Source organism: Ciconia boyciana, chromosome 3 (genome assembly GCF_034638445.1).
Source record: "Ciconia boyciana chromosome 3, ASM3463844v1, whole genome shotgun sequence".
Classification (NCBI taxonomy): Eukaryota; Metazoa; Chordata; class Aves; order Ciconiiformes; family Ciconiidae; genus Ciconia; species Ciconia boyciana.
Genome location: NC_132936.1, coordinates 25,913,982 through 25,929,470, shown reverse-complemented (window position 1 = coordinate 25,929,470; position 15,489 = coordinate 25,913,982). Strand labels below are relative to the sequence as shown.

The 15,489-nt window shown below is 45.7% G+C and overlaps 1 protein-coding gene across 1 annotated transcript in view; it reads left to right on the top strand.

Moving 5' to 3' along the window:
- The first annotated feature begins 11,367 nt into the window (after positions 1–11,367).
- The window catches only part of CSMD1 (CUB and Sushi multiple domains 1), a 1,308,402-nt gene continuing 1,304,280 nt past the window's right edge, over positions 11,368–15,489 (top strand). The window contains exon 1 of the mRNA XM_072855145.1: positions 11,368–11,644. Within this exon, the coding sequence (XP_072711246.1) occupies positions 11,578–11,644 (67 nt within the window). The 5' untranslated portion in view covers positions 11,368–11,577. The remainder of the gene's footprint in view (positions 11,645–15,489) is intronic.

Sequence of the window (15,489 nt, the reverse complement as noted above, 5' to 3'; positions counted from 1 at the left end):
AATTTCTACAAACTCTAAAAAGTCTGGGAATTTTAAGGTAAGAATATAGGCCTGCATTAACGTGTTAAGGCTCCCTTGAATCACACTTGGAAAAAAACACCACTCAGATGCAGTGCCTTAGAAGTCCACAGCATGGATAGTCCACAGACGACCAGGTTATATAAAAATGTGTCTGTTCCAAAGGTGACCAGATTGTCTGAGAATGGATGGCCCACAATGTGAACAAGATGGATCTGAGAAAATACACATTAAAGAGTAGTCCAGAGAACTGATGTGTTAGCAAAAATAAAAAAAATGGAAATCGATTTTAATCTATTAGCTTTGAATAGGGATCAAAATATTATTAGAATTTAAACATACAGGTAATCATCAAAATTGACCATAACTCATAGCACAGGTGATATTGCCTCTAAATCGGGCGTATAAAGCTGTAGCAAACCCCACCAAGCAGCGCAAGGGACCGTGTCTTTTCAGAATCAAGTATGCAGAACTGGTACTCTGGTATCCTGCCCTGTCTGACTAATCACACAAGCATTGCCTTGTTAGTGTGAAAGGGAGCTGTATCTTAGAATCTGGTCTAAGGTTTCATTAGTAGTGTTTGGTCTGGTTACATGCCCTTGAGGTTTGGTCTGGCTGTGAAATCTGAATGTAATAGTTCACTTAGTTTATCTTTAGTGACGATACATTCTGCTGTAGTTACTGTTTGGTAATAGTGATGGGGAAATGCAAGCTGCCCTTTCAAGGCTAGGATAGGAGCCCCGTAGCTTTTTTGGTGAGGAATAAGAGAGATCAGAGGGTGTGCGCTGTGCAGTGCTGTATCCAGAGCTATGCTGTTGTGCCTCTGGAGGAGGCTGGCCTGTGGCACTGAGCCAAGAAGGTTTCAGCTTACCACAAACACCTATAAAAAAAGGATTACACTCTCGTAATAAACAGAATTTTCCTTAAAAAGCTGAGTCTTATGATTAAAAGTGTAACATATGGAAACACCACCTACAGCCTGATTCTCACGGAAACCTATTCTAAGCAACAGCAAGAATATATTATCAATTACACACCCCTTATATGTCTGAATAATTCTTCTTAACATTAATGCAGGCTCTGTGAGTGCTTCAAGGTGTGAATAGAGCCCACAGTGAGCAGAGACCCACTGATATTTCTTTTTCTGTTTTAAGAACTTTATTCTTCAAAGGGATATCATTTTAATAGTCAGAAAAGGACAGACCACTCTAGTTTTTTGTTGGTTTATCCATTACAGTTCGACCACTTACTGCTACGGGAGAATATTTCAAAAGCAGAAATAGGCAGCTAGATGCTGAACACCCACTGAATGCCAAAGGGAGTTTGGTTCCTAACTCCCTCGTGCCTTTGAAAATCTCCCCCAGAAGCTTTAAGTATAACAAATCAGCTCAGTGATGACTCTGGATTATGTATTCTTGTTTTCACTGCAAACCTTAAGCAAATCACCTATATCATAAAAGAACACAACATTTTCTTATTTTGCAATAGATTTCATTTTAAAGCCAATGGAATAAAAGCCAATGACTGACAGACCCTTAGGTGAGCATGCAAAATGAAAAAGATACCAAGAATTTCTTTCCCCCTGTGCAAGGGATCATACCATACCCCCCACCCCCACAAGGAGCCCTGCCTTTTTTCTGCTGTGGAAAGCACAGCAGTCCAGCTGAGATGAAGAAGTACATGCCATCACTGTGGATGGATGTCTGGGGAGAGCCACTCATCCACTTAACAGAAGGACCAAGGCCATCCACCTAATGTTAGGCATATAATTTCTGCAAGCTACCTATACAGCAAATACAGAATATACTCTCAGATACAGAACATGATCAGATGCTATCTGAGTTCTCGCTGTCTCTCAGCTAGGTGCCTAAAATTAGGTAAAATGGGTCTTAATCTCTACATCTCTCCATTGGCTATACAGGCAGCGCAGGCTCTGAACTTAGGGACATGGAACAGTGTGAATACCTCCTGCACATACTATGAACTAGGAACACACTAACACCATTATCACCCCCTTCTGTATATTCTAAACAAAAAGCAAATAATAAATGATTGAGCACCACTGTTCTGTGGACAAAAAAAAAAGGATGATCCTGCCACATATGCTTCATTAAGGTCTTTCCAGATTGGCAGAACCTATTTCTAACAAACTCTAAATCGTCAGTATTCCATTATCTTTTAATGACCTTTTTTACAACTGGATTTAATGAAGTGACCCAGTTCAATCTCATGGACTCAAGAAGCCTCATGATATGTCAGTTCCCTCCCAGGCACTAATGTGTTCCACACTGACTCCAGCACACTGCCATGAGAATGTGTGGGGTTTTTTTGAGGATCAAATGAATTTTGATCTACTTCCCAAAATCTTCAAAGAACTCTTATGCTGGCTGAAACAGAAAGACTCATGTTCCCACAACGAATCATGGACCATAGATAATAACACTTAGAATTTCTAGTTCTTTATTTTTTCTAACAATAATGATCACAAATATTAATAAAATTCCAAATTGCTCAGTTACTTAGTAATTTCCTTAAAAAAAAATTAAAGACATTAAATTATTGCATGCTTAGAATAGATGCTAGTGAAAGTCCTTGTTCTGCTTTTCACTCACTCCATTTTACTACCATATTATGGAGGGCTCAAAATACAGAGATTTTGGCAATGCCAGGTAAACATGACTTGTATGTAATGCAAAAACTGACAATAACTAATTTAATCAGAAATAGGTCCATGTGAAAAATTATAGTGATGCTATCTTTTCATCTGATTCTTTCAGATCTGCAGTCCTGGAGTTATGCTCCCTACAAAGAAAGAAATGGAGACTTAACAGGAAAGGGAAAGGTGAATCTGAGAAGCAGGTTATTTCTGTGATAAGTTCTCTTCTTAGTGCATAGAAGTCCTGTAGGCAGACTGGGTTACTGATGTTCTCAATAAGAAAAGCCCCTCTTCTGCATCTTTTTTAGACAGAGAGGAACTCTAAGTTAGAAGCTGGGAGAGGAAAGGCAATGGCAACTTAACAAGCAGATGAACTGTAAAGGACTATGGAGGAAGGATAGATCATCACTGCTTGGAACTCATTGTTTTAGAACAGCTGGCTAAAATGCTGTTCAAGAAGGAAATGAGATGGCAAAGAACAAAAAATTCATTCAGTGAAAAAGGCTAGACCTCCCTTAGTTTCATGCATGAAGGGTAGAACATGTTTCTGCCTTCTTTCCATCTTTCCAAATGAAAAATTCATGGCTGGTTAAAGCAAGTGGAGAGACACTTAAGCTCATTATTGATGAAGATCATTAATGCCTCTCTTCAGAAGGGCGTTTTGCCAGCTTTACTTAAGCAGCGGTTAGGTTCTTGCTCAAAACCCCATCTTTGGATGATATTAGCAAAGCCAATTACTGTCCAATGTCAGGCCAACCAATATTTGGGAAGATAATTGAGGTTATACTGATGGGTCAACTCTAGCAATATTTGCATTTCGAAGATTTAGTTGGTCCCCATCTGGCTTGGTCAATATGTGAGTAGAGAAATGAGACTACATGATCACTTCCTAATCACTATATTCTGGTGATGGGCCTCTTGGATTTTTTCCTCTGGAGAGAGATATTATTGGCTTGATAATGGGCTACTGCAGAAAGAACACATCAAATTCTTCCTTTACAGGTACAAAATTCCACCAATATATTATTCTTGTCCCATGTTGTTAGGAGTAATGCTGCATTGCAACTGAAACTTGAATGCAACCAATACTTTAATTTTATACCTCCTTCTCACTCAGTCAAGATTCTGGTCTTGTTACTTGTATAGGACATGATCCTGTCATCACTAAAGTCAATGGAAAGGCTGCCACGTAGCTCAGGTTCCCAGCATGCAAAGGCTTTGCAGCATAATTGCAGTAAGTGTTCATGTGTACTCTATTACTTTGCACTAATTGTGAGGCTGTTTGCCTTTGAAGGAAAGTGGAATACACCTCTTTTTTCCTTAATGAAGGGCTAGAATACGTACATGGGGAAGAAATCACTTTGGTGTATCTGCATATATGCACCCCAATTCATTATGCTGTAACTCGTCTGTGCAGCCACATCACGAGATGAAAATAGGAATTAGAAGCAGATTAACACTTAAATGAAAAAGCACATAAGGAAACAGTTTGGAGACATTTAGGTAATTTTAAACTTGACTTTGTCAAGCAGTTTGCTTAAACCAGACCATCAAATTCTTTTTCCAGTTAATACAGAGACATAATTAGCTGTGAAATCCACCAAGCACCTAAACAGTCTCACTCTGCAGGCCTGCAGAGACCACTCGTTGTGTAAGACACTCCAGCATTGGAAGATCCCTGAAGTGCGGGTAGGTACAAATTAGGCGATTAAGGTACATAGGTGAAATTCATCTACTCTGAAGAAATATTTTGAGGTTGGGTGGAAGTTATTTCTGCAACATCTATTGAGAATATATATGAGCTTCACAAGATTATTCGTATCCCAGATGTTCTACTGGGACTGTCACCATTACTGCTTTCTAGCTTAGCACACCCGATGAGCCCACCATCAGACCACAGAAAACTGCAGCAATATCTTCCTACTAAAAACCTCACAGCAATCCTCTCTGTCTTTACTGCAGGACCTTTTTCTTATGACTGGGCAAAATGTACCCGAAATGTACCCAAAATGTTCAGTTAGTATAAGCCATAGGAATTAGTTTCCTGGAGTACCTGCCCAAGTGAATATATCTCTAGACATTAAGTCACTTCAGTCAAGGCCTCTTGGAGTCTAAGTGTAATTTGATGATAGTGATTATTTTTAAAGCACTGATGATTGCACACCTGGTTATCTGTGCATTCTCCCCGTTTTCCTATCATACCTGTTAACACTTCTTGTGAAGACCCTGCTATTAAAATCTAAGTCAAAAATTCAATGTCAAGATACAAGGACTGATTCTATCTTTGGAATTCCTTTCATCTGGCAATCTGGCAGAATTTAAGTCCAACCAAGCAGTCTCAAGGTGTGATAAAAAAGGACATGCAAGATGCTTGACTCACTGTTCTTGTTGATACGTTTGATTTTTTATTGCAACATATTTTGTTCTCTATATTAGAAGTGTCCACCACCACGATAATGGTCTAAACCTTAAATGAGAGCAATATCGAATAAGGAATAAAAATCTCAAGTAGTCTAGCTAGAAGAGGTGCTTATCGACAAATTTTAAAGAACTGCTCAAAATTACCCTTGCTTTAGCTTTACCCCTCTTTTTCCCTCCTTTAACTACTAACTCTCTTCTTTCTTTTTTCTTTTTTCTTTTATTTTTTTTGACCATAGATTCAAGTTTCTTCTCTGTTTGCCTCCTTTGACTCCTCTAGATGCTTCAGTGCCTCCATTCTGCCCAGCCATCTGATTTCTCTCATGATCAGTATCATAATTTCTCACCATTTTTCTCATGACCTGTGCTGTCCTTGTCCTCTTTTCTCTCTTCTGACAATTTACCTCTCAATTTATTTATGGATTAGTCTTTGCCATGTTAGAAATTGTATGATTTTACCTACGTTTCCCATTATTTCACTTTCAACTCCCACCTATCAGCTCATTCTTCATAAGAGAAGAATAACATGAGAAGAATCTGACAGTTCTTACTATAACTATCTCAGAAATCCCTTCCAAGCAACTTGTTTTCTCTGATTTCGTTTTAACCTTCTTCAGAGCCATATGAAATTGTTCACTCTCAAATCTGTAAAGTCTCTCTATCTAGAGTTCATGAGGACACCATTTTAATCTACTCAGACCTGTCACACAGCTCTTATTAGAATACTGTATGTCCATGTCTTCAACAATTCTCTCTTCACCTGATTACTAAGGTGGTATATTTGAGAACACACTTCTCATCCACTCTTCAAATTACTGTGTGGGTTTTCTGTCCTTGTTTTCCTTCTCTTTTCTCTCTACACCTTGTTTCTCTGTGATCTCATCAGCAAATACAAATTCAACTACCATCTGTTTGCTAATGACTCACAGATATACCAGTCTACTCCAGACAAATCTCCTTATGTCCAAACTGAAATCTCAGCCTGCCTCTCTGACATCTCCTCATGTATATGTAGCCATGATGTCCAACTCATCATGAATAAAACAGAAAGCTTATCCTTTCCTGTACACTAAACCTTTCTTTCTCAGTCAGTTAGCTCAAAATATGTCAAGAGTCTAACTTAAGTCTTTTTCCACACACAAAAAATCTTTAGTTTCTATCAAGTGCATTTCAAGTGGGTTAAATGTATGGCTTAAAATGAAACTGCACAGAGAGATCTAGGTTGAAGCATGACTCTTGCAAATGCTTAAATAAATAGTTTAGGAGACCCATGGTAGCTCAAGTTACAGCAGTTCACTAGATGGTAAAGGAAGCACTCTGTTAACACAGTCAACATGTGCTCATAATGAAGCCACTGCATAGCTGTACACCATTCAGCACCATGGTCACTCTTAGGCAAGACAGCTCAAGTAAGTACCCAGGAGTCACTATCTCAGACTCTCAGTACATGTGGGTATGGAGCCCTCCTGAAAGGTATGACCGAAGTCTCCTCACAACCAAACACCTATCCTTCTGTCTCAATAACAGCAGTGTCTTTCCAGCTTCGACAAATGCAGTCTTGTCCTTCCCATCTCCAATCAGATTGCTGCCAAAAAGATTGTTTTCTGAGCTATTCTTTGCCTCCCTCCACTGGCTCTTCCTTATTTCTCCCATCTGATAGGAGTTACTACTTTTCATTCTCAAAGCTTGCTGACACTCTATCACATTTTACTCACTGTCAAGATAACTGATTTGCTTGTCTGTTTAGACCATAATGTTAGCTACTGTTACCCACATGTTAATAGGCTGATTCAAACTTTCTTGCGTAGCGTACCTCATGCTTTGCAGAGATGTCCTTTGCAGATCTCTGTTAACCCTCCAAACCCAAAATGGTTAAACCTCTGAGCAACAGTACCTAAGTGGAATGACCTTGGTGGTGTCTCCTATAGGCACCCTGAAGGCTACTACCTACAAATCCCACCTTCCCTCAAAGGCAGAAATGTCTTTCAGAAGTCTCATCTTCCTAACATCAATTATTAATGTCACCTTAAGGACAGATGGGATCGGTGTAGGTGCTTAGAAAAGAAACAGTGTGCTAGAACCAGTCCCTGAGGAGCTAAGTAATGCTTGAGGGTACTTTAAAACAGGCAACATACGTCTCCCCCAACAGCCTTGCCAACTGTTCCCCCTAAACTAAGCACTCCAGAGGGAATACAACATAGCAGAGCAATTAATTTAGCCCCAGGGGCCCTCTTGAACAATAATATCATAACAACCTCTTTTGCTGACCAATATTTCCTTAAAGTGTCCTGCCTGCCAGCCTGTAACCATCTTTTCCGTACAACTATCTCCTGTTTTCTCCTTCTGTTTCCAGCTTAGAAGACTTTTGGTACTTACATTTATTGGCCTGTGCTGGTACAGTATATAAAACAATGATGTAATTGTAGCTGATGTTGCAGCTGTAGTTAATGTAGCTGTAGTCATCATTATTGTCAATCTTACAACAGAAACTTCTAGTTTGGACAGAACATTACCACAAAAAGAAAGCAGAATCAAATCTGAACCCAAACAACAAAATTTCTAACTGTAGACAGTCTGTGGGTGGCATGGCCTCCTTTTTATTCTTTATGGTATAACAAATTGGGGTTAGGAACACATGTACATATAAACATTTTTTTATTGTTCCAGCTTGGAAGACTATTACAACTAAAGAAATCATTAAATGTTTCAAGTCTGAAAACAGCTATTGAAAAGAGAATGTGTTAAGTGAGAGTATTCGGAAATCTGCTCTCTGTTTTTGCTAACAGCTAAAGAGCTTGTGTGACAAAAAAACAAGGTGCTTATGGAAAAGACTTCTCTTTTCTGACTTCCTCACCCTAAATCTGTGTTCTGCTGAATATTTCTCTTCTTATAGGCTTTTTTTCCCCAACATACTATTTTGAATTTTTAACTTCACATATTTTAACTTAAGACTTCACAATAACCTTCTGGCAGAAAGCTACTGCCTTCTGTCTCTGCTGGCAAGTACAAATTCTGGTTATGGGTTCCCCTAAGCATCCCTTTTTAATGAGTATACAGTACATTTTCAGCTACATTCTGAATCAGTAGCTTTGCTTAGATACGCGCAAATATTCCTGCACCTTACAGAAAGATGCCTCTTCCTCCCAGAAAGCGACAACAGAGAAATATGGATTCAAAATTATTAACATAACAAGCTGAAAAATGAAAAGAAAAGGGGAAATCTAACCTTTCAGACCTTTTTTTATATGGCACAGGGAAGCAAAAGGACAAGCTCTCAATTAAAAATAAATCCCTGTCAAGTTACCTTTAAATCACCCTGATTAGTACAAACATCCTTGACATATACACTCCCCCATACCGTCTATAGGGAATAGAGAGAAATATTGCCTCTGTTCAAACTCATAAATTCGGGGATTTTATGGTAGTACATTAGGTACTTAAAATACAATAGAGAGATTACAGTCATTAGGTTAGATCATCTTCTGTAATTACTGTGTTTAGGTACCACGGTTCCACGCTGAGCTTGAGTCAGGTTGGTGGAGATTCCTCCTGGAATGCTAAGCTTCAGTTCCACAGTCATCTTCTGGCTCTTTTGGGTTTGGCAAAACTTTTGAGTCACACAGTGTTTGCAAAAGTCACTGTGACAGCTACCTGAGTCTGTAGAGAGCCTGAAATGTTAGCTGGGGTCTCTGTGCTGTCCGGTTTATCTCAGTAAGGCACTAACTCAGGTGACAAGTGATAATGTACTAAAGGCCTACAATGTTTATGCATATGGTTTACTGTCATAGGATGTAAGAAAGGAGAGAAGGCATCTTTTGCAGTGATATTGATTGTGGTGCTGAGTTATTTGGCCTTATCTAGGTGCTATGAGGGGAAGAAATTACCACTTGTTTAGCTCATTAGAGAAGGCACCAGGTCCCAAAAGCTCAGTAAAGCCCAGAAAATCCTCAGAAGAACGGCAAGCCTCAGGAAACAGTAAATCTAACTCGGGTGAGTCAAGACCAAGAAAGCACATATTATATCATACTGGAGCTTCTGCAAAATCTTCTGTGAGCAAGGTTAAACAGCAACTTCTCAAATTAAGAGTGCTTACTTTAACAGCACAGCAATAAATTATACAACCATTACTGTTTTCAACTAGACCCAGGCAGCCATAAATGGAGTTTATTTATGACTTTTTAACTATTCTAGCTCAACAGACAATACGATGAAGCAAAACTAAAACCAATTGTGATTTCTTGGGCCAGATGCAATGCAAAAACCTCCTCGGTTTAAAAATCTAAGCCTCAGACTACTGCAGGCCAGAAAGGAAGAGTTTCAGCTTAAGCTTAGTGACCATTTCTGTCTTTCTCACAATCATTAGTGAATTCCTCCCAGTCTGCTGACAAGGAGTAAGTGGAGGGTTGTACACGAGCAGCCTGAGGAGCTCTGACAGGGGAATTCTGCACAGCAGCTTGGCTACATGATGTCTGGTACTAACAAGTATTAGCATCTTTTTACTTTCACGAATGCAAAAATGAGTCCCCGAGGCGTTTTTAAAATATGGATGAATACTAAGACTGGATCCCTCCCCTGGAAGTGTTCGGGGCCGGCTCCGGAGCGCAGTGGGTTTGGGAGTTCAGGGGAAAGAACGGGTGGAGAAAGGCAGGGCAGGGTAAGGGAGAGAGGATGCGGGCAGGGAGGGAATGCTTGCCACGAGATGGCAGCAATGCCACGTCTTTCTCGGCAGCTTGCCTGGCCCTGGGTATTTTTCTTTTCTTTTTTTTTTTTTTTTTTGAGTAAGAACTGCAACGTTTATAAATACAAGCTTATTACAAAGTCAGCCTATCTCGTTCAGTGCCCATTCACCACCTTCTTGCAACTCACAATGAGAAAACAACTTCACATATTTCACCACGAAAGAAAACTCATCATTAAGTGAATAATTACAACCTTGAAACTACCTTTCCAAAGGTGTTCACATTTCTGTCTTTCCTTCCTATGAGCCTTTGTATTTTAATTATGGATATAGGTAAGCATTAATTATGGAGTCAGACCCAGTGTGCAGTGGTGTTAATCTTTACAATTCCTACTGGATTGAAAGTCAAGTTTGAGTGCTTTTTTTGGCCATCCATTCACAGGTAGGCCTGGCACAGAAACCGTTGTTGGCAAAGGGCATCACCTGTCGGGGTCGTGGGAGCATGGGGACCTGTGACAGGCCAGCCCTGGGTCACCATTCCTTTCCCTCGGGCTCAGGGAACCGACCCTGCTGTGTCCAGGGTGGTGGTGGGGAAGCCTCTGTCTGCATACTGCCATGCCTGTTTTTTGGTTTTTGTTTTCGTTTTTTTTTTTTCTTTGGAAAGGATAGTTAATGGCAGAAATTCCTCTTGGCAACAGGAGCTTCGGGAATGGCAACATAGAGACAAAGCAGTGTTCCTCAAGGAGATGTTGGGTCCTCTCCTTCGATCAGGAACAACAGCTTGTTCTGATGAGCAACTTGGAAGGAACGAGCAGGGCCACATTTTGGACCCGAAAGCCTTCCTCTCTCCCGAGCGGGGAGCAAAGCCGCGGGGTGTTTCACCCTAGGACTAGGGATTCCCACCCCACCCCGGCACACGCACCACCCGCACCCCACATGTGGCTGGAGGAGCCGGGCTGCGGGCAGAGCCAGGGGACAGGGCGCCGGGGCGGTGCAGCAGGAGCCCCCCGGGCAGGTGTAGCCCTGGAGCCGCCACCCTTCCCCGCGCCGGGGGGCAACGGGGTGGCGGCGGGCCGGGGGGAACCCTTCTCCGCCAGGGCGCTTTCGGGGGCGGCTGGCAGCCGCCCGGGGCCGCGGCCGGGGCCGGCGGGGGAGGCCGCGGCCGCCCTGGGGGGGCCGTGACGGGGCCGGCCGGCGGAGCGGGGCGGCTGCGGGCTTGGCGTGCGCCGGCTGCGCAGCGCCGGCCCCTTCCCCTCTCCGTGGGAAGCGATGGTTGAGTCCGGCGGCGGCGGCGGCTTCTCGTGTGGCTGGCAGCCGCTCCGCTGAGCTGCCTGCGCTGCTCTCGCCGCGATCCCTCCCTCCCTCTCCCCTCCTCCTCCTCCTCTTCCTCGCACTCCCCGCATCCCTCTCCTGCCGCCGCCGCCGCCGCTGCCCGGCTCTCCCCGCCGGCGGCCGTGGATGCCGCGCTGCCCGCGGCGCCGGGCGTGCCTCCCCTCCCTCCCCTCCCCTGGGCGGGCGGCGGGCCGGCGGCGCCGGGGCTCCGCGGGCGCTGAGCGGCGCAGCCCCGCCGCGGCGCGGGACTGATGCTATGAGCAGAGCGGAGCGAGCCGCCCGCGCAGTCCTGCAGGAGGCGTCGGGCGCTGCGCGGCGCTCAGGACCCGGACCGCTCCTCTCCGCCCCTCCTCGCCCTGTGGTGGTTATTTGGCGCTCTCCTTAGCCCCGCTGCCGCTCGGAGGACACGGTCGCAGCCGAGAAGAGCCGCCGGGGGTTTTGTGTGAGTGTGTGTGTGTGTGGAATAACTGCAGACATGACTGCGTGGAGGAAATTCAAGTCTCTGCTGGTTTTCTGCGCGGGGCTCCTCACTGCAGCTCAGGGTAAGATTTGGGTTTCTTGCACTGGATTCGTGTAGGCTGTGGTTATGGCACTGATTTCCCCCCTCAGCTAAGCCGCTAACCGCTCGGATGAGCTCTCCCCCTCCGCTTCGTCTCTGCGCCGGGAAACAGCAGGCTCCCCGAGCCCGGTCTCCCTTCTCCCTGCCTCCCGCCTCCCGCCGGGTCCGCCGGCGTGCCCCGAGGGCTCAGTGCCCGGCCGGCCACTTCCCCCGGGAGAAAGCAGCCCCCAGGAGTTGGGCAGCAGCCGCTGCGGCGGTGCGAGAGGCGCCGCGCACATCCAGCCGCCTGGGCAGCGCCGGAGTTTGGGAACACTTCGCTCTCCGCGCACGCACGAACAGCACTCGCTGCCGTGCGAGGGACAGTCCCCGGGCTGGCAAGTTTGGCTCTCCCCTCCTCCCGCCTCCCCGGCTTTTGCCGTGCTCGGGGGGAGCGCGGAGTGGGTGGCCGCGGAGAGCCGCCCCCGCCTGCCTTCAGCCGGCTCCGCTCCCCGCAAGTTACGCGGAGGCGGGGATGCGGAGCCCGGGTCCCCCTCCGCCGGCTGCCTGCCCATGCCGGCGGGAAGAGGGCTCCTCTGCTCGGCGTGCGGTGGGGAGCGTGTCCCACCCCCGGCTGGGTTTCTCCTTATAATCAATGGGGGGAGGGAGGACAAACGAGGGGGGTGACGGTGGAGAATTGGGTTACACAACTTCAGTGCTGGCCTCAGCCCCATCACTTGCCTCATCGCTGGAGACAACAACTTCCCCATTATTCACTTCGCCTCTCATTAGCCCTGCGCTTTTTCACGCTGCGAGAGAGATGCGAGCGTGTGTGAGAGAGAGAGAGGGAGAGAGGGAGGCTTGCTCGCAGCTGAGCACCTGTCCCCGTTACAGCCTCTGCCTTCTCCCACCTCGCTCCCGGCTTTCTGCCTGCCTCCGGGAGGACGGTTCCCCTTGCGGTCTCTGCTGTCTGAGGCTCCCTTAACCCTTCCAAGGCGCTTTACATCGTTCCCACCATTTTATTTTTCTCACTGCTTTTTTCGGTGCGGGGGTGGCTGGAGCGGGGCGAGCCGACCGCGGCCCGGGCTGGCAGACGAGGCTGGAGCCTTCCCCCTCCTGCGGGTGCCCGCGGCCGGGCTCCCCCATCCGCCCGGGCGGCACTGCAGGGTGCTCTCCATCCGGCAGCCTCTGGCCGTGATCCGCAGGGGGAGGCGGTGGAAGGCCAGCCCGGTCTGCCAGCAGCCGGGCGGGGGCTTTGCCCGGTCCGGAGGAGCGGCTGCGGCTCCGCGCCAGCCCAGTGGCACCGCTCCTCCGCCCGGGTCCTGCCGCTGCCTCGGTTCACCCGGCAACGCCACCGGGCTGCCCCCGGCCGCGCTGTCTCCGTGAGGAAGGGAGCGCGGGGGAGGAGAGGCGCCCGGCTTTCCTGGGCTGTGAAACGGGCGGCTCCTGGAGACGGGGCTGCGCTCGGCGGCAGGCACGGCCTGGGGCGGGCGGGGGCTTCTCGGCGTGGCCGCCCTGCCCAAACTTCCAGCATCCCCCCCCCCGGTGCCTCGGTCCCCGGTCCCCGCCCGCGCGGGGCTTGGCAGCCACTCCCAGCCCGCACACGTGCCGGGCGCCCCGGCGCTGCCCCGGGCAGGGGCCGGGCGGGCGGCGGAGCCCCGGGCCGGGCGGCGGAGCCCCGGGCCGGGCGGCGGAGCTCAGCCCCGCCGCCGCAGACGGGGCCCGGCCGAGCTGCAGCTGCGGCCGCGCCGGCTCCCGGGGCGGGCCGGCACCCGCGACTCATTTGTTAAATACACTGTAGCTGGTTCTGTCGTTTGACATTTAAGTGTTTTCTTTTCATGGCTGACAGCACATGTGAAAAGCTGGAGGCTGGATCATGGTTATTCAGCGGAGATCCGACGTGTTTTGCTTACATACAAAGGCTTTGCCAGGAACATTTGGGCACTGCCTCTGATGCTGCTCTGCAGAATGTAATTATACCTCGCTTAATGTGGAGCAGCAACACACCTACTTAAAGGCTACAAACTGACTTAATATTGAAGTCAAACAACAGGTAGAAGGGGAACCAGCGGAGACATTTGACATAATTCTTTCCCATTTACCTTCCCAGGCAATCAAGCACAGCTATCTATATTTAGTCAAATGTAATCCTGAGGCTGAAATTACATTTATAGTTTAGAGAGGGAAAGAACTCCTTCCTTAGTAACACGAAGAGCCTAGGCTTTCAGGAGCACATGAAATTTTAATGAATAGATCCCCAGAACTCTTTGTTTTACCAGCCCCTTGGTAGCTGAATCATTTGGTAGTCACTGTAATAGGAATTCACCCGGGTTTTGGTTGGTTTGGGGGTTTTATGAGGAAAAAAAAAAAAGCGGGGGCTGAGTTTCTGGAGGTGTTGCCACAGGCGTTGCCTTATCTTTCAGTAAAATGAGAGGTGGGCTGCTTTCCACATTGTTCCTCGTTATGAAATGAAATGGAAACCCTTTGTTGCTGTGCAATTGTCTGTAACTTTTTAAAGGGGCAAGAAAGGACAAAAATGAACATAACGTCATTGTTCATTGTGGTAGATTTAAGGTGCAGTTCTATAAATTTCTTTGGACTCATTTTGTCTGACTGATGCATCTGAGTGTTTTGGAAAACATTTGGGGGATTCTTCCCTGTCCATTATGCTTTAAACATCAAGGGAAATTAGTATGGAGTCATTTAAAGGAACCACTTTCCCAGAAACTACCCTATCATAGCAGTTATGCTTCAACAAGACAGGCAGCACGGTGTTCAGCTCTGCATGTGAAGATGGGCTTGTTTATAGAGCCATTTGCTAATCCTGATAGGTTATATCCTGGCAAAAGCAAACATAAAAAACTATTGATTTGCTTGAAACACAAAACATGTCAGTATAATTTCTGTAAAAATTCATACTGCTAGGGAACAAATGGTAGATTTAGACTGAACTCAGACTAAAATTCAAGATAAAAGATTAAAATATCTTTCTGCTGTGACCTGAGGTCTGTGGACAAGCTATTTTCAATGTAGAAATACATACTGCTTAATACTTAAACTTGTCCTGGTACATGTTTTCAAGATCATTTCCTGGACTTGTTCAGATAACGAAATACAACATCTTCATCGCCACCTAATTGTCTCAAACAAAATATGCATAAGCAGGCTTATGCACAGAGGTATCATTCAGATTAATGGAAATAGCAAAGGGAAAACATTTCTGTTCTTAAATTGAATCCAGACAGTGAAAGGACTCCTACATCTACAGCTTAGGATTTTGTTAAAAAAAAAAAAAAAAGAAAAGAAAAATAAATAAACCCCAAAACATTTTAGGTACCCTCTGTTTGCTGCTATTACTTTGTCAAAATAATTGCTATGACTACATCACACAAAGTTATCACTATGTTTAAGGCCTACTCCTGTTGGACCAAGAGTGTTTGTCTCTTAAAGTCATGTATTTTCTCTTTCTCCAAAGCAGTGTTTCTCAAACTGTGAACTTGGTCTCTCTAGAGAGGCTCCATTCTCTTCCAGAGAAGACTAAAGCAATTCTAGGGAAAATGAGCTGAAAAAAAGGAGTTTTTAAAAGAACATCAGAGCTAGGTGTTGAATACCCAGCTGCAAAACCACGTATTCGATGGATGCATTCCCCATTCCCCATCCCCCAGCCCAGTGAGGAATTGGCCATAGAAAGACAGAAAAGAGAATAGCCAGCTCTGACCAGATGATATTTTAATGTAAAAATGCATTTACTTTTTGCTAAGATCTGTATCTTTCCCGATTTTCCATCAAGATATGTATATAGTGTCCTTAACTCTGTATAGGAATAGGAAATATGGTAAATTTGAATATAAC